This window comes from Peromyscus maniculatus, chromosome 1 (assembly GCF_049852395.1).
Source record: "Peromyscus maniculatus bairdii isolate BWxNUB_F1_BW_parent chromosome 1, HU_Pman_BW_mat_3.1, whole genome shotgun sequence".
NCBI classification, from domain to species: domain Eukaryota; kingdom Metazoa; phylum Chordata; class Mammalia; order Rodentia; family Cricetidae; genus Peromyscus; species Peromyscus maniculatus.
In genome coordinates, this window is record NC_134852.1 from 198,470,195 (window position 1) to 198,489,663 (window position 19,469).

A 19,469-nucleotide genomic window follows, 5' to 3' on the forward strand; every position below is an offset into this window, starting at 1 on the left:
CAACTCCAACAGAGATCCACCTGCCTCTGCCTCCCAAGTGCTGGGATTAAAGCCGTGTTGCACCACCACACCTGGCCTTAAAGACTTCTTTTAATAAGGATATTATCAGCACCAATAAAGATTTCTTGTCAGGAATTAGAACTGATGTGTTTAGTAACATATGGAAAAGTGCCAGGCCTACATTAGAAAGTCAGTATACGTTCTTTGTAAGTATTATTCCAGTTTATATTTGAAGACTGAAATCAATCTCCACTCCAATTCATAGTAATTCTGTAGTCACCTCATATAACCAGAGAATGAGTTGTCTAATCATTTATTCTACCAACAACCTGAGATGCATCTTTTAAAAAAATATCTGAAATTGAAATTGTAGAATTCAAGGTACAAAAAGAAATTCATAAGACATCTTTTATAAAAAAAAGTCTTTAAATTAGGTAAGAAAATAAATAAATGAAAATAAGATCATAAAAAAACAAGGCATGGGACTGAAGAGATGGCTCAGCAAATAAAACCATTTGCTGCTCTTCCAGAGGACCAGGGTTCAATTCCAAGCACCAACATCAAGTGGCTCACAGCCACATGTAACCCCTGCTGCAAGTATCTGATTCCTTCTTCTGACATTTGTGAATGAACACACACACACACACACACACACACACACACACACACCTCTTTTTACAAAAGAAAAAAAGTTGGGCCAGTAAGATAGCCAGTGAAAGTGAATACCTCAAAAACTCTGTGAATTCAAGGCCAGCCTGGACTACCAAGTGAGTTCCAGGAAAAGGCGCAAAGCTACACAGAGAAATCTTGTCTCAAAAAACCAAAAAAAAAAAAAAAAAATTGTTTTGTTTTGTTTTGGTTTTTCGAGACAGGGTTTCTCTGTATAGCTTTGCGCCTTTCCTGGATCTCACTCTGTAGACCAGGCTGGCCTCGAACACACAGAGATCCACCTGGCTCTGCCTCCCTAGTGCTGGGATTAAAGGTGTGTGCCACCACTGCCCGGAAAGTGTCTTTTTCAGTCACTCTCTATTTACTTACTGAGGCAGGGTCTTCAGCTAAGCCCAGAGATCACTAATTTGACTAGTCCAGCTAGCCATCTTGCCCAGGAGATCCCTCGTCTCCGTCTCTAAGCACTGGGATTACAGGTGGGCTGCCGTACCCATCCAGATTTTTAAATGGGTGCTGGGGCTCTGAACTCTGGTCTGCATGAGTGCACAGCAAGCAGTTTATCCACTGAGCCGTCTCTATAGCCCCAATAAGATTATTTCTAATTAAGAGTTTTTGGACCAGGGCTGGAGAGATGGCTCAGCAGTTAAGAGCACTGACTGCTCTTCCAGAAAACCCAGGTTCAATTCCCAGCACCTACATGGCAGCTCACACCTGTCTGTAATTACAAGATCTGATACACTCACACAGACATACATGTAGACAAAACACCAATGTACATAAAATAAATAAATTTTAAAAAGGACTGTTTGGACTAAACTCGAGAGTCAGGCTTAGGTGTGGTAGTTCACGCTATAATTGCAGCACCCAAGAGGCTGCGGCAAGATGGTCACCGTGACTTGGAGGACAACTTGATCTACATAGTGAGTTCCAAGCCTGCCTGAACTCTTTGTCTAAAAACAAAGGGGCAGGCAGAAGACTTAGTGAGTAAAGGAACTTGCCACCGAGCCTGATGGTCTGAGTTCAATCCTCAGGACCAAATAACAGGAGGACTGCTGCAAGCTGTCCTCTGACGTCCATATACCCCACGGCTGTGTTCTCTTGCACTCCTGCTCAAGCACGTATGTGTACACCCACAGAAATAAACAGATAAACACAACTTTACATTTTCTAAACAAGAGTCACTCTAGCTGTGCAGTACACCAGGCTTACCATGAAGATCTCATCATACATCAGCACCACTTTCTCCTTCAGTGGCTTTTTGGAGGCTGAAGATTTCCGGAGCAAGCCTCCTCGTTTCTCTACTTGTGCCATGGCTAGAGAACCTGTTGGGGAGGGTGAGACACCTTTTAGGACAGTGAAAGTGTGATACCATAACAGAAGAACTATGTCGAGATGCATTTGTTCAAACCCACACAACACCCAGCACCAAGGACACGCCTAATGCAAACATGGGCTCCGGGTGGTAACGATGTATCTAAGTCAGCGTAGACTCGTTACTGTAACGAATATGTACTGGGACAGGCTGTGATGTGCGGAATCACAGGACTACTGCCACCTTCCTGTCATTTACTTCACTATCACAGGACTACTGCCACCTTCCTGTCATTTATTTCACTACGAATCTAAAAGGCTTCTAAAAAACAAAACTCATCTAAAAAGTCAGAGCACCTGCCTATAATCTGAGAGTTTGGGGTGGCGGGGGAGGCAAGAGGATTAAAGGTTCAAGGTCATCCTTTAACTGCACAGAGTTCAAGGCCAGCCTGAGCTACATGAAACCCTGCCTTTAAAAACAAAACAGAAGGAAGGCCAGGCCGGTGGTGACGCAACCTTTAATCCCAGCACTCAGGAGGCAGAGGCAGGTGGATCTCTGTGAGTTCGAGGCCAGCCTGGTCTACAAAGCGAGATCCAGGACAGACACCAAAACTACACAGAGAAAACCCTGTCAGTGCCAGAACACTCTAGGATACTACAGAGTCTACTGAAATATCTCTCAATGGGAAATATTTTAGGAGGAATAAATGATAAATAACTATGTTATAGATCTTGTACATTAGTTCAATACCCCTTCCCCAGACCACATAATGCCAAGACTTAAAATATTACTTGACCTACACCACAATACATTTTAAATCCTTACAATATGCCCGTGGCTAAAGCTGAAAGCCAATCTAAAACCAGACAGGAAAGTGTAACTAGCTCATCTATAATAAGTCTGGCCACACATCTGAGGTGATAGAAGGAAGGGTGGGAGGCGCACAGAGCCCTCAGAACGATGGTGAAGTTAAATCTCAACTATTGATCGAGCTCGGGACCATTAGGGCAGGAAGTGTGCTACAGGCTGATGGGCTTCATCGATCCCCGGTAAGCGGCGGGCCTCATCACCGCAGAGCTCTCGGCCTTCACTGCCTCATAAATCACACTGCACTTGACTGTCTTCAGAATTCCTCTGGAAAGGGACTATATAAGCAGAAAACAGCAGTTAAGAAGCCAAGACTCAATCTGATTTCAAAATGATAATATACTACCTATCAAACTTAATTGTATATCTTTATAATACTATTCTAGATCAAACTTCAGCCTATTTCTCAGTTCTATGTAAAAGCTGTTCTGGCATCATGCCCAAGTCTTTACATCTTATTTCAAGGAACTCTCAATATTTTTCAACAGACACTTGAAATCCTCCAGGTCTCCAGTGCTGATTTACACACATTCCCTCGCCTCCCTGATTTATTTTTATTATTAACCAAGTTCCCTTGCTCTTAAACCATGAGCTCTGTGTATGAAATCTAACCCATACAATGGCAAGTAGCAGGATACTAGAGAAAGGCCTGATTTTCCTTCCAGATAAATCCAAAGCAACTGAACTAACGTTGTAAAATGAATTTTGAAAATATTCACTACCGCCAGGCGGTGGTGGCGCACGCCTTTAATCCCAGCACTCGGGAGGCAGAGCCACATGGATCTCTGTAAGTTGGAGGCCAGCCTGGTCTACAAAGTGAGATCCAGGACAGGCACCAAAGCTACACAGAGAAACCCTGTCTCAAAAAACAATAAACAAACAACCCCCCCAAAAAGAGAAGATATACATTATCTCTCAAATCAAAACCAAAATTTTACATAAATAAAAGATGCACCCAAAAGTACAAAAGATTTTATCTTAGATAGCATCTTGCCCTAATACATACAAGCAAAAAAGGGAAATTCCTACCTCTGAACATGTACCAAGGACAGATAACTTCTCCAAGCAGGTATTAAATACCTTTAGCATAAGGACTGTATCATATACTTCTTCTCTTAAAAACATTTGGCTCATGGGAAATGCTAGGCAGAGGTTGCTTACCAATTCTGAAATAAAAAGGAAAACTTCTCAAAAGTTGTAGGTCTGGTCAGACATGGTGGTGGTGCACGCCTGTAATCCAGTTCAGCCTGGGCTATATGCAGAGAGTCCCAGGCTAGCCTAAACTACACAGGGAGAGTCTGTCTCAAAACCCTGCTCAGATGGGCAGGTGACATGGCTCAGCGGGTAAAGGCACTTGCTACCAAGCCTGACAACCTTACTTTCATCTCAGGACCCCACATGGTAGAAGGAAAGAACCAACTCCCAAGGTGTCCTCTGACCTGCACACACATCACATGTCACACGCACCTACACAAATAAATTAATGTAATAAAGATATTTAAACTTTGATCAGGTGTGATCACCTGTAAACCTACCTCTCAAAGGCTGACAGGAGGACTATTAAGAGTTCAAGGCCAGAGTTGGAAAGATGTCTCATCAGTTAAGAGAACCTGGGTTTGATTTCCAGCACCCACATGCAGCTCACAGCCATCTGTAACTCCAGTTCCAGGGGATCTGATGGCGTCCTCTGGCCTCTGAAAGCACCAAGCACACACTTGGTGCATAGACATACTTTCACACAAAGCACCCATATACATAAAATAAAAACAAACCTTGAAAATAAAATTCAAAACCAGCTTGGACTACAGAGTGAGATTCTGTCTCAACAAACAAAACAACCCAAGAACCCCAGGCATGGTGATACACATAAGAATTCCAACACTAGGGAGACAGCAATAGAAAAATCAAGAACTTGCGATCCTTCTCAGTTACATGTAAGTTAAAGGCCAGCCTGACACACACAGGCTGAGTTTGACAGTCCCAACAACAATAAATGTCCTAGGTCAGACCTCAAACTTTAGTTAAGACCTCTCTCCGTCATTTCACCAAGTTCACTGTAATATAGAGAAAACGGAAAAAAGAAAAAGAAGATTCAAACAATTCCACTATATTGATCATGGTTTTGTCTTAAAGCATGAAATGCAGCTCCTGCTCAAAACAGTCCTGTGTGGCTTAAACAGGTTGTCAAGAGGGGGACGTCCTTATCTAGGGAAAATAAATTGGAAATCAAGCAAATCCTATTTAAATAAATCACGCACAATGCAATTCTACTTGAAGTGGATATAGATCTCATATGTGCTCAGCTTGATTAGCAGGGACATCAAGAACCACAAACTCCTAAGACATAAAAAGCACATGTTTACAAACATCTCCCTATGAGGATCAATAATTGGGTTACAGCTAATCAATGTCCACTCCAAACCTAATAAACTCTCTCTATTTCAGGATCAATACTTTCTAATAAGCAAAAGGGAATGAAAGAGGAGGGGAAAACTAATTCTGATCCAATCTACCAAATTTCCAAAGAAATTAAATTATTTTCAGCGTTCATCTTCCACTTGAGGCGAGAAGGAATGCAGTCAAGGGTCTCAGCTCAGCACCCTCCGTCATCATCACAGCAGCTGGAATCTGCCACCCAAACTGCCCAATAAGTGACTTGAAACTGAGATCACAAAACCTGCTCCTACCAGAACTCCATCCACGGAATTCAGCAAAATAGGGTTTCTACGGTGGGAGACCATAAGAAGTGTAAAATTCTCACAAGTTTTTCTTTGGATCTCAGAAACTAAAATTAAACTTGTAATACCCTACCTAGGGGCTGGAGAGATGGCTCAGCAGTTAGCAACATTGGCTGCTCTTCCAGATGACCCAGGTTCAATTCCCAACACCCACATGGCAGCTCACAACTGTCTCAGAGAATCCTATGCCTTCTTCTGGACTCCTCAGGCACCAGGAACACACATGATTCACAAATATACACTTAAAAATAAACAAATAAGGTCGGGCAGTAGTGGCGCATGCCTTTAATCCCAGCACTCGGGAGGCAGAAGCAGGCAGATCTCTGTAAGTTCGAGGCCAGCCTGGGCTACGGGAGTGAGTTCCAGGAAAGGCGCAAAGCTACACAGAAACCCTGTCTCAAAAAAAAAAACCAGAAAAAAAAATAATAAAAATAAATAAGCTGGGCACGGTGCCCATGCATTTAATCCTAGGACTTGGGGGGCGGGGGGAGAGACAGGCAAATCTCTGTGAGTTCGAGGCCAGCCTGGTCTACAGAGCAAATTCCAGGATACCAGGGCTACGCAGAGAAACCCTGTCTTTTTTTTTTTTTTTTTTTTTTCTTTCTGGAGCTGAGGACCCAGGGCCACAAATGTTCTACCACTGAGCTAAATCCCCAACCCAAACCCTGTCTTAAAAAATCTAAAATAATAATAATAATAATAATAATAATAATAATAATAATAATAAATTTAAACAAACAAACAAAAAAAACCAAGTAAACCGAGACAATTATAGTACCTTGAAGAAAAGTTTCCTGAGGGACTACTTTAGAAGATTAAAGTAAGTCTCAATGAGAAAGTGACACTAGGCTTAAATAACAGAAAGAAACCAGTTTCCTGAACTGAATCTCTTGGGGAAAGTGTTAGAGACGGAGGAAAAGTATGGTGGAAAGACCCCAACCAAGATCTGAACACATTGACATGTTCAGACAGAAATGTCAGGCCCCTAGGTAAAGTTTATTGATGAGGTTATTTTGTGTTTCTGAATTTTGTTTGTTTGGATTTGCCATGTTTTACGAGGCTAGCAATTGAACCCAGGGCCTTGCACATTAAAGTCAAGTACTCTACCACCAACTTATATTCCCAGCCCCCGCTTGTCAAACAGAAAGAGAATTCAAGGGCTGGCAAGGCCGCTCAGAAGGAAAAGGTGCTTGCCACTAACCCTGACAACCTGAGTTTGATCTCGGGGATCCACGTGGTGGAAGAAGAGAACCAATTCCTGCAAGCTATCATCTGACCTACACACACACACACACACACACACACACACACACACACACACGAACAATAAATTACTAGTGAATTAAGTGTAACAATTTTTAAAAATGTTTTAGGGACTGGAGAAACTGCTGGGTCGTTAGGAGAGCTGGCTGTTCTTGCAGAGTCTGGTTCCCACTACCTGGGCAGGAGGCTCACAATAGCCTACAACTCCAGTTTCAGAAGATCTGATGCTGTCTTCTGGCTTCCATATACTCTTCTGGCCTCAGCGAGTAACTATTCATGTGTGCACATACACACTCATAGACACGCATACTTATACATAATAATTATTTAATATTCTTTAAAAAGAGTATTGACATACTTATGAGAGGCTTAAGAGATGAGCTCAGTGGTTAAGAACGTGTACTGCTCTTGCAGATGTCCTGAGTTCAGGTCCCAGCACCCAAACTGCTTGGTGTGCAACTGCATATGACTACTGAGGATCCAACAACCTCTTCCGGCCTCTGAGGGAACTTCCCTCACATGGACAAACCCACACTCAGACATACAAGCATACATATATTTAAAACTAAAAAGAAAGATTTTTTTGTTATGTTTTTGTTTGTTTGGTTTTTTGAGACAGAGTTTCTCGGTGTAGCCCTGACTGTCCTGGAACTCACCGGCTTCAGACTCACAGAGATTCACCTGCCTCTGCCTCCCTCTTATGACAACATACTTCATTTTACATCTGAACATCATTTTGATTTTAAAGCAGCAGCATGATACTGACACTTTGTAGACGTAGTCTGACTCTTCCTATATGTATCCATTTATTGATGAGGATCATACTTTCTTAGTATAATTAGTACAGCTGACTTCCAATCAGCTAGATCAATAATCTAGAAGCAAGTAGAGTGCTGGGATTAAAGGCGTACACCACCATGCCCAGGGTAAAAAATAAATAAAACTTAAAAGTATATCAGCAGAATGGAACAATTATAGTACAGTCACACAATTGAATGCATGCATACATTTAAGAGAATACATTAATGATACATGAAACATGGAGGCTGGAGAGATGGCTCAGAGGTTAAGAGCACTGGCTGCTCTTCTAGAGGACACAGGTTCAATTCCCAGCACCCACATGGCAGCTCACAACTGTCGGTCTGTAACTCCAGTTCCAGGAGATCTGACACTCCCATACAAACATGTAGACAAAACACCAAAAACAAAACAAAGATACATGGCCAGCGATGGTGGCGCACACCTTTAGTCCCTGAACTCAGAAAGTAGAGCCAGGCGGATCTCTGTGAGTTCAAGGCCAGCCTGGTCTACAGAGATAGTTCAGGACAGCCAAGGCTCAGGACAATGTTGCTCACTAGCTTGCTCCCCATGGTTTGCTCAGCCTGCTTTCTTGTTCAACCTAGGGGAGGGTGGACAGCTCACTGCTACTATGTTAATTGAGCATATTTAGTCTCTGTGCATAATTCTCCACCAAAACTTGATTATAAATGGAAAGAGTCTTAGTTAGGGTCACTACTGCCATGATCAACACCATGACCAAAAGCAAGTTAGGGAGGAAAGAGTTTATTTGACATGCACTTCCACATCACAGTTCATCACCAAGGAAATCAGGACAGGAACTCAAAGAGAAACCTGGAGACAGGAGCTGAGGCAGAGGCCATGGAGGGGTGCTGCTTATTGACTTGCTCATCATGGCCTGCTCATCCCGGTATCTTATGGAACCCAGGACCACCAGTCCAAGGATGGCCCCACCCACGTGGCTGGGCCCTCCCCCCTCGATCACTAATTAAGAAAATGCCCTACAACTGAACCTTATGGAGGCATTTTCTCAACTGAGGTTCCCCCCTTTCAGTTAACTCGTTTATGTCATGTTGACATAAAACTGAACAGCACACTGTTCAGCAAAGAGGAGGAGCTGGGGAACAACTCAAGCACGGCTCTGAGAGGATGCAGTACTGCAGCGCTGTGATTTCCTGCGTCAGGTCATCCTCAGGAACCTCCTAGCTATGTAGACTCCTACCCTTGCCACTACTGAATCACACTTTTTTAGGATATGGGTCTACTGTTGCGGGATATTTGTACACTGTGTTAAAATGTGTGGTTATGATTGGTTTAACAAAAAGCTGAATGGCCAACAGCTATGCAGGAGAGGTTAGGTGGGACTTCCCAGCAGAGAGAGGAACTTAGGGGAGTGAATCTAGACGCATGGAAGACACCAGTAAGAAACAGAAGAAGTTGGACACACAGAATGGAGAAGAGGAAAAAGCCACATGGCAGAACGTAGATTAATAGAAACAGGTTAATTGAAGTTATAAGAGCTAGTTGGGAACCAGCCTCAGCTAAAGACCAAGCTTTCATAATTAATGGTGAGTCTCCATGTCATTATTTGGGGGCAGGTAGTCCAAAGAAAGTCCAAAGACAACAACTGGTGCCCAAATGGGGCACATATATCCACATAGGGCCTGAGAAAGCTGAAATAAAAATGTTTCAAACACAGACTTGGACAGCTTCCTGGTGGCTGCAGTCTTTAGTGCAGGCTCGGTGATTGCATCACACAGAGGTGCAGGTCCTTGAAGACGCCCTGCTGTGCAGCAGAGCATTTAAGATGGCAGCCACCAGCAGGAGACTAGTTAGAAACCCTGCCACAGCCTGGGCCCAGACACTTCCCAGAGCTGGGGTGTAGAGATGCAGCTCCAAGCCGGGGCACAGGCAGAGGTTCGGCTGTCACTGACCACCACCAGAAGCGGAAGTGGATGGAGCCAAGCTCAGCTCTCACCAACCCAAAGCGGGTGGAGCCATGCTAGGCTCTCACTGACCCCAAGAGGGCAGAGCCAGCTGCCAGCACCATGTGCTAAGTGGAGCTGTAAAGTGGTGGCCTAGCTGTCATCTTTGTTTGTTTGTTTTTGGGGTTTGGGGGTTTTTTTGTTTTTGTTTTTGTTTTTTTTGGTTTTTGTTTTTTTTTGTTGTTGTTTTTGGTTTTTTTTTGGTGTTGTTTTGTTTTGTTTTGGTTCGGTTTGTTTTGGTTTGGTTTGGTTTGGTTTGGTTTGGTTTGGTTTTTCGAGACAGGGTTTCTCTGTGTACTCCTGGCTGTCCTGGAACTCGCTTTGTAGACCAGGTTGGCCTTGAACTCACTGAGATCCACCTGCCTTTGGCCTCCCAAGGGCTGGGATTAAAGGCGTGCGCTACCACCCCATGCTGCCCAGCTGTCATCTAACAGGTTAAGGTTTGGCTCACGTGGTCAGAAAAACTCTGGGGGGGATGAGGGGGACAACAAAGGTCCAGGCCAAGAAAACCTCTGAACAGTTACAGTGTGCTTGAGATGTGCTTAGGTGCTGAAGAAAGAAAATGGGTATAGATGGTCGGTCTGTCAGATAGGTAGATAGATAGATAGATAGATAGATAGATAGATAGATAGATAGATAGATAGATAGATAGATAAGATAGATAGATAGTTTAAAAATAATAAAAGTCAAGTCTTTAAAGAAAGTAAATATAAAAAGAATAAGCCACAAAATGATGGGTATACACAAGGCATATGTATCCTGTGCTTTGTTGACTTTTAGTTTTTAAAATGTTAATAAAAAAAATGGAGCCGGGCGGTGGTGGCGCACGCCTTTAATCCCAGCACTCGGGAGGCAGAGCCAGGCGGATCTTTGTGAGTTCGAGGCCAGCCTGGGCTACCAAGTGAGTTCCAGGGAAGGCGCAAAGCTACACAGAGAAACCCTGTCTCGAAAAACCAAAAAAAAAAAAAAAAAAAAAATGGCAGCTGCTTAGAGATATTGGATTGTGGAATAAAAAAAATACTGAATTAAACCAGCATATGCATATATATATGGGGTTTTTTTTGGAGGCAGGGTTTCTCTGTGTAGTTTTAGTGCCTGTCCTGACTCTCGCTCTGTAGACCAGGCTGGCCTTGAACTCACAGAGATCAGCTTGGCTCTGCCTCCCGAGTGCTGGGACTAAAGGCGTGCACCACCACCACCACCACCACCACCACCACCACCACCACCACCACCTGGCCACCAGCCTATATAGTTTAAGGATGTCTTAATTTTAGAATGGAAGTCAGAAAATGTGTTGTGTTGGGGAAGAGTTTATGCCTTTGTTTCCACAGGAAACAAAAAGTTACGGATTCCTTCAAAATTAATAAAGATGAGAAATAAAGATGAGATTTGATCAGGGAAGAGCTCCCAAAAATCTTGGATGCAGACATGAAGGAAGAGACAATGAAAAACAAAACAGGTAACACAGATGCTGATCCCTCTACTATGGGTACAGCTCTGAGACTGGATGAGACATGGTAAATCTTGTTGGCTACAGAGTCCTCATGACTTATTATTACATGCCATCCTTTCACATGGTATGGATGGAGATTTATATTACAGTTTGGTTATGCAGTCCAAATGGACTTACAAAGTTGACAGATGCCTTTTACCTACTCAAAACATGTAACAAAAAAAATCTTTAACTGACTTGTGCACACTGCACATTCCATACTTGTGTTAATGCAGGTATGTATGTCACCTTTAAAAGTTTGTGTGAGCTAGGCAGTGGTGGCGCACGCATTTAATCCCAGCACTCGGGAGGCAGAGGCAGGCGGATCTCTGTGAGTTCGAGGCCAGCCTGGTCTACAGAGTGAGATCCAGGACAGGCACCAAAAAAAACGACACAGAGAAACCCTGTCTTGAAAAAAAACAAAACAAAGCCAAAAAAAACAAAAAGGAGCAGACACCAAAGAAGACAAGTAGCCCAGGTGATCCAGCCCCAAAGAATGCCTCTGTTGCAGTTTCCTCAAAAATCTGCATCCAGAACAACTTCAAAGCTACTAAATGAGACGGTCCAGCCTCACAGACTAGTCCAGCCAGGACTTCAGTTAAGCCCTGCACCTTCCCACTACACAGAGACTGGACAACAAACAATACAGCTAGCTGTCCCAGGACTTGACCATTATCTGAATTTTCTCAGGACCCCCTAAAGATGTCATTGCCTCCAAACATCAGGAAGTAATTTTAAGAACATGATACCTACATTCCAAAGAGGTAGGGTGGGTAGTTTTTGGTCATTCAATGGGTTATGGATGTTTATCATCATTTAGTTGGGTTGGCTGCAAATTGTTACTGGACACAGTAAGGGAGGAAACTAGGCAAAGGAGATTGGATTCAAGGATCTCTTTCTGAAAAGAAAAAGGAGGGTATGGGAAAGATAAATAAAAGGGTAGATTACTGAATGTACTTTTAAACTAAAAAGAAACTATTAATCTCAAATATTTTATATTAGTATGGATTTTTGTATTGATACAAATTTAAGTTTGTTTTTGGTACAACATACTGTAAGGTATTGTACCTATGCAATTCACTTAAAAAATGTAATGTAAAGTTCTAGTCCTTGAAAGCTATTATTATAAACTATTAAGGATAATTAAGGGGGCCAGAGAGATGGCTCAGCGATTAAGAGCACGGGCTGCTCTTCCAGAGAACCCAGGTTCAATTCCCAGCACCCACATGCAGCTAACAACTGTCTGTAACTCCAGTTCCCTGGGATCTGACATCTTCACACCAATGCACATTAAATAAAGTTAAATAAATTATTAAAAAAAATAATAAAGGCGTGCAAAACCACCACCCAGCGAAATGGAAGACTCTTGATGCTCTGGGTTCTACATCACTCTGACCCTCTTTAAAAAAAAAAAAAAAAAAAGGGATAATTAAGAAACACATATTAGGGGGCTGGAGAGATGGCTCAGAGGTTAAGAACACTGATTGCTCTTCCAAAGGTCCTGAGTTCAATTCCCAGCAACCACATGGTGGCTCACAACCATCTGTAATGAGCTCTGGTGCCCTCTTCTGGCCTGCAGGGATATGTGCAGGTAGAACACTGTATACATAATAATAAATAAATAAACCTTTAAAAAAAAGTAAAAAAAAAAAGTTAAAAAAAAAAGAAACACATATTAAAATTTTAAAATAAAATACAGGTGCTGGCTAGATGGCTTAATGGTTAAGAGCACTGGCTGCTCTTCTAGAGGACTTGGGTTCAAGTTCCAGAACCCACATGGCAGCTGACAACTGTCTGTAACTCCTGTCACAGGGGACCCAACATCCTCACACAGATATACATGCAAACACCAATGTACATAAAATAAAAATAAATTAATTAAAAAAAAAAAGAAATACAGGTTAGTAGTTAGTCATCTATAGTAATCAAACATCTTAGGTATGTTTCCAAGGTCAAACAGAGATATATTTTAGATAAATAGGTGGTCTTCAACCACTTCAGAGACCTACAAAATATGGAATCTAAGTTGTTTTAATAGCATAGGCTTCTCATGACAGTGGGATACTTCTGCTTCTGGCAGCACCAATCTACTTCAAAGAAGATGATGGGCACTGAAAAACCTCTGTATGGAGTTTGTTTTTGCTTATGGCAAAGTTAGCCATTGGGTAAGTAACTGCCCTTGCCTCTACTGCTGACAGTATGCTGTCCAAATTGGACAAGCAGGACACAAAAGGCTACTGCCAAAACTTTGCCAAGACAAGGTAGGACAGTCCTCCAAAATTCCTGCTTCACAGATACATCTATCAGATATTCTGGGCCTGCAGGCCAAAGATGGATCCTCCAACGCTGCAGAGGGACCTTTGGGGACTGTCCAGGCAACCAGATGTCTGTGATTTCTATAGCTTTGGAAGTTGCTTGCTCTGCACTTCTGTTTACTCAGGTAACAGTTTATCCATCTTGAGTCTCTGATGAGGTTGAAGACCAGATAATTATACCGTTTTCTTTGCTACCAACATCAGAAAAGAAACTTACAAAAGATGTCAAGTTTATAAAGTTAAGAGACATAAAAGTTAAAGTTGTTTAATCTAAGAAAATGTTTTAAGGCCAAAAAAGGTATTTTTAGGGTGATAATATGATAGATCCAGGAAAGGTGCAAAGCTATACAGAGAAACCCTGTCTTGAAAAAAACAAACAAACAAACAAAAACACTCTGAACTTATCAAGATAGGATATATATAGTAATTCTTTGAATTTGCCAAATACAAATGGACTGGATGCTGTGAATGTAATCCTTACTTGATACTTTGATACTTGTTCTTTTTTTTTTTTTTTTTTTTGGTTTTTCGAGACAGGGTTTCTCTGTGTAGCTTTGCGCCTTTCCTGGATCTTGCTCTGTAGCCCAGGTTGGCCTCGAACTCGCAGATATCCGCCTGCCTCTGCCTCCGGAGTACTGGGATTAAAGGCGTGTGCCACCGCCACCCAGCGATACTTGGTCTTATCTTATATAGTTTTACTATCTTAAAGTTAAACCCTTTCTTTTTTATTTAGCAAAAATGGGGAAATGTTGCAGGATATTTGTACATTGTATAAAGATGTGTCACTACAATTGGTTTAATAAAAAGCTGAACAGCCAATAGCTAGGCAGCAGGAGAGGTCAAGTGGGAATTCTGGGCAGAAAGAGGATGGGCGGGGGGGGGGGGGGGGGGGGGGGGGGGGGGGGGGGGGGAGCAGTAATCTAGGCATGCAGGATACTCCAAGACATAAAGGAAGTTGGACACACAGAATGGAGAAGAGGTAAAAAGCCAAATGGCAGAACACAGATTAATAGAAACAGGTTAATTTAAGTTATAAGAGCTAGTTGGGACCTGCCTAAGCTAAAGGCCAAACTTTCATAATTAATAAGACTCTGTGTCATTATTTTGTGGCAGGCAGTCCAAAGAACGTCTGACTACAGTCTACATTTTTTGTTTGTTTGTTGAAATAGGGTCTCTCTATGCAGTCCTGGCTATCCTGAACTTTACTACATAAACCAGGCTGGCCTAGAACTCACAGAGGTCCACCTGCTTCTGTCTCCCAAGTTTTGGGATTAAAGGCATGGGACACCACACCCAGCTGGGCGTGAAGGTCCTAGGTTTTTAACAATCACTTCAGGTCAGTAGTTTCTAACTGCCCCCACAGGACATTTGTCGATGTCTAGAGACATTTTTGGTTGTTCCAACCAGGAGAAATACCAATAAAATCCACCAGGTAGAGGCCAGGGGTACTGCTAAGCATCCTACAATGTACAGGAAACCTCCAACAAAGAAGTACCCACCCCAATACGCCAACAATAACAGAGTTAACCAATCCTACTCGAAGCAATTCTAAAGCTTGAGAACCACTCTTCTACCTGGCCTTTGGGGCACATGCTTGTAATCCCAGCATTAATGAGGTGGGGGGCAAGAAAATCAAGAGTTCAGGATCATCCTCAGCTACATAATGAGCTTAAGCATCTGTACTCCCAACATTGGGAGGTTAACAGCCAGCCAGCGAAGCTCATCACTAAATTTCACATTCAGTGGGTGCTGCGGGCCGCAGGAATCGATCATAAGAACTCAGCTGGTTATGGCAAAGTCACTACCTGGAGGGATCAAGGAATTCCTCCAGAGGAAGCCAAATCCCAAGGAGTTTTTGGTGTTACTTGGCTTGTTATATATCAGCTGTATTCTGTTATGGAAATCATGTGTGCCTTCATAGTTTTCCCAATTGATTTTTCCCTAAGAAGGGCTAACAATGTGGACTGATCACTCTCTAGACATACACATTCCAGGCATTTGGAGAACAGCCTCAGGAAAGGCTTTCTCTGGAATCAGATATCCCCCCTAGCCACTTTCAAGGACTAAGGAAATTTCACCCAATTTCCGAGGATTAACAGTGATAACAACCCACAGGCGAGTCTCCTGACTTAAGGTAAATTCCACAAGGGGACACCGCCTAGGTCAGGTAGACATTAAGTAATAGCTTTACACAATTTAGCTCAGACCCCTCCTTTCTTACAGCCTTACTAACTTTATAGACCTCTAACTACTTACCTAACCACTTCTAGGAATATTTAGATAACCTTCTGTGCTAACAGCTATGCTCATCCAGAACTCCCAGTTCAAGCCTCCCTGTAATTATCACTATTGGTAGCATCCGGCCAGGTCCATCACCGGAGTACCTTATCAGAGATACCTCTGTACTCTATAGAACAGACTTAAGCATCCAGGCTACCTGTTTGAGAAGGCCTGGTGGATGTGCCAATTAAGCTTAACTTCCTCCTTTCCCAAATCTTACCTCCAGTTCCAGATCTCCCTTTAACTATCACCAGAGGCATCTATCTACCTGTACACAGGTTGCCTAGAGACTGAGCACACTTTCCCCCACCCTGCAGAAAAATGGCAAACAACTTGGACAGACAGGAGCCACAGGAAAAAATAAGACAGTTTTATTTTCTCCCATTGACCTAGCAACTTATAGATTTTTAACATCTTTTACCAAACACATTTAAGATTATAGTTGTGCACATAAGATCCCTCTTCTTAGATATTACCTGTATTTAGCCTTTAGTTAATTCATTAGTCACTTCCCCTTTGGGTCGCAAATGGTAATTAACAACTAGTGCCCCTCTTTGTGATTCTTATCACCCCTCCATTTGATCCTGATAGTGGACAATCACTGCCTGAGGAAGTTCAGGCTGAGTGTCCTGGGTGGAGGGGAGGATTGTGATTCATGGGAGATATATAACTGTAAAGCAAGGGACGAGAGAGAGGATTAAAGCGAATGGACCAAAGAACTCTGCGTGCGTAGATTGATTTGCCGACCTTAAAGAATAGATTCTCAGCTGGTTGATAGATTCTTCTGTGGACCCTGGAAAGGAGACTATTAGGGGCTGGACCCCAATAGTCCCCGACAAGTGGTAGGGAGACCTATATCAAAAAGTATCAAAATCAATGTCTGGCATCCACACCTGCACACACGGGCACATGTACACAGAACACCAGGTGTTATAGCGTGTGTCTATAATGGCAACATTCAGGAGGCAGAAACAGGAGGGTCAGTCACTTGCCAGGTCAAGACCAACCTGAGCTACGTGTCAAGACCCTGTCTCAAAACACAAACAAAACAAAGTTCAGCAAATTTAACTTTTCGTGGCCATTTTTAACAATCACTCCAAGTCAGTGGATCTCACGGAAGACAATTTTGCCATGAGCCATTCACCCAATACCTAAGAAAGAGAGCACATTTATAACAAGCCAAAAACAAACTCCTAACCTGGCTCTCAAAAAAGCTTCCTGGTTACTACAGATAAAAGGGTTTAAAAATTGTGTGTGTGTGTGTGTGTGTGTGTGTGTGTGTGTGTGTGTGTGTGTATTTAGGCAGAGCCAGGGGTGTAGACTTTGCCTGGCTACATCCCATTCCAAAGAGGCCCTGGGTTCTGTCCCTAACTAAGACTAAAGAAAGGTCTGGTTACCTGCTTCCTCCACCCTTCTGTAGGACCTACCACACTCACTGGCCTATATCACTAAGAAAATGGAAGCTTTTCTACCTGGGCATGCAACTCTTCCTTCTCAAGCTACCTTCTTCCATGGGAAAGCCTAAGGCCTCGGCTAGCTTTCGCGTGACTCCTTGGCACAGGCTCTCTTACTATCATGGACAACAGGTCCCCCCTTGTAGCCCAAAGGCTGGAAACAAGTATGGAACCTCTTCTGTTCTACTCCATCTCTAATGCTATCTGCACCACACTAACCAGATGAGCTAACCAGCCAGCTCTTTACTGCTGGTTACTGCAAGTCTTTCTTCAAACTGAAGGCAGAGCAGGCCTGCATTCCCGAAGCGTCTCCCTGACGCCCTTCACAGAGCCCAGGACAGAACTCCTCTTCACTGTCACTGTTCTTCTTTTAACTCATCCTCAGTCACCCTCATCCTCAGCGCTGCTTCCACTCGGTGGGAGGAGATATACCCCGGCACACAACACTACTGAGAACTTACTGTGCACTTGCCTCTACTCTCCACGCTTTAAATACTCTGCATTTATGCTTCACAATCATCAGATAACACAGGTACTACTGCCAGAATTTTATATGAATTTTACTTTGCCTAAAATAGCAGAGCTGGCCAATGGTAAAGACACTAGACGTTCTCTATCAGAATGTCTTGTGCGTGGTCAAGCGATGGCTCAGTGAGGAAGGGACCTGCAGTAGAGCCTGACGCCGAGCTGGATGCCCAACATCCACATGGGGGTCCTGACTCCACAAGTACCCTACAGCATGAGTGCAGCCAGAGACACACACAAATATAATGAATAAATAAAATATAGGTAAGAATGTGTTGTGAGAATGGCTGAAAGACATTTAAAGAAATGCTCAACATCCTTAATCATCAGAGAAATGCAAATCAAAACGACTCTGAGATACCACCTTACACCTGTTAGAATGGCTACGATCAAAAACACCAATGACAACCAATGTTGGAGAGGATGTGGAGCAAAGGGAACACTCCTCCACTGTTGGTGGGAATGCAAGCTTGTACAACCACTGTGGAAATCAGTATGGCGGTTTCTCAGAAAACTAGGAATTGAACTACCTCAAGACCCAGCCATCCCACTCTTGGGCATATACCCAAGGAATGCTGATTTATACCATAAAGATACATGCTCAGCTATGTTCATAGCAGCACTATTTGTAATAGCCAGAACCTGGAAACAACCTAGATGCCCATCAACGGAAGAATGGATGAAAAAAATGTGGTACATATACACAATGGAATACTACTCAGCAGAGAAAAACAATGAAAGCATGAAATTTGCAGGCAAATGGATGGAACTAGAAAAAATCATCCTGAGTGAGGTAACCCAAACCCAGAAAGACAGTTATGGTATGTACTCACTCATAGGTGGATTCTAGATATAAAATAAAGAACAATCAGACCACAACCCATAGAACCATAGAGGCTATATATATAGCATGGAGGTCCCTAGGACGACTGTGGCTTATAATAAATTTCAGTTTTACTCAATTATTGAAAAAAAATAGCCAAATGAATGGAAACACATGAACTATGAACCAAAGGCTGAGGGGCCCCCAGCTGGATCAGGCCCTCTGAATAGGTGAGACAGTTGATTGGCTTGATCAGTTTGGGAGGCAACTAGGCAGTGGGACCAAGTCCTGTGCTCATTGCATGAGTTGGCTGTTTGAAACCTGGAGCTTATGCAGGGACACTTGGCTCAGTCTGGGAGGAAGGGACTGGACCTCCCTGGACTGAGTCTACCAGGTTGATCGAAGTCCTCGGGGGAGGACTTGTCCTGGAGGAGGTGGGAATGGAGGGTAGGCTGGGGGTAAGGGGAGGGGTGGGAGGGGGGAGAATAGGGGAACCCATAGCTGATATGTAGAACTGAATGGCATTGTAAAATAAAATATATATATATAAAAAAAAGAATGTGTTGTGAGTACAGAAAATCAGATGCTAGGATCTAGTAAATTATTAAAAACCAGACTGAGTGAGTTACAACCTTACAGAATGGGCATTGCCTAAAACTGAACACAGAAGCCAGGTGGTGGTGGTGAACAACTTTAAACCAAGCACTTGGGGAGCAGAGGCAGGCAGATCTCTGTGAGTTCAAAGCCAGCCTGGTCTACAGAGTGAGCGCCAGGACAGCCAGGACTGTTATATAGAGAAACCTTGCCTCTGAAAACCAAAAAACGAAACAAAACTGAATACAGGACTTTGAATACACACAAGCACTCTACAACTGAGCAGCATCTTCAGCCCTTAAAGTTATAATTCTAAGTCCAAACTAATCTACAATATCAACATTCCCACTTTAT

At 43.0% G+C, this 19,469-nt stretch overlaps 1 protein-coding gene across 6 annotated transcripts in view; it reads right to left on the minus strand.

Annotated features, from left to right (window-relative positions):
- The window catches only part of Armh3 (armadillo like helical domain containing 3), a 216,845-nt gene that overhangs the window by 189,322 nt on the left and 8,054 nt on the right, over positions 1–19,469 (minus strand). For 5 of the 6 annotated variants that reach the window (XM_006988208.4, XM_006988207.4, XM_076563191.1 and 2 more), the window contains exon 2: positions 1,879–1,991. In XM_006988208.4, the coding sequence (XP_006988270.1) occupies positions 1,879–1,980 (102 nt within the window). In that variant the 5' untranslated portion in view covers positions 1,981–1,991. Of the gene's footprint in view, positions 1–1,878; positions 1,992–11,877; positions 12,023–19,469 lie in introns of those variants that run through there. The other variant, XM_076563190.1, reaches the window with a different exon arrangement.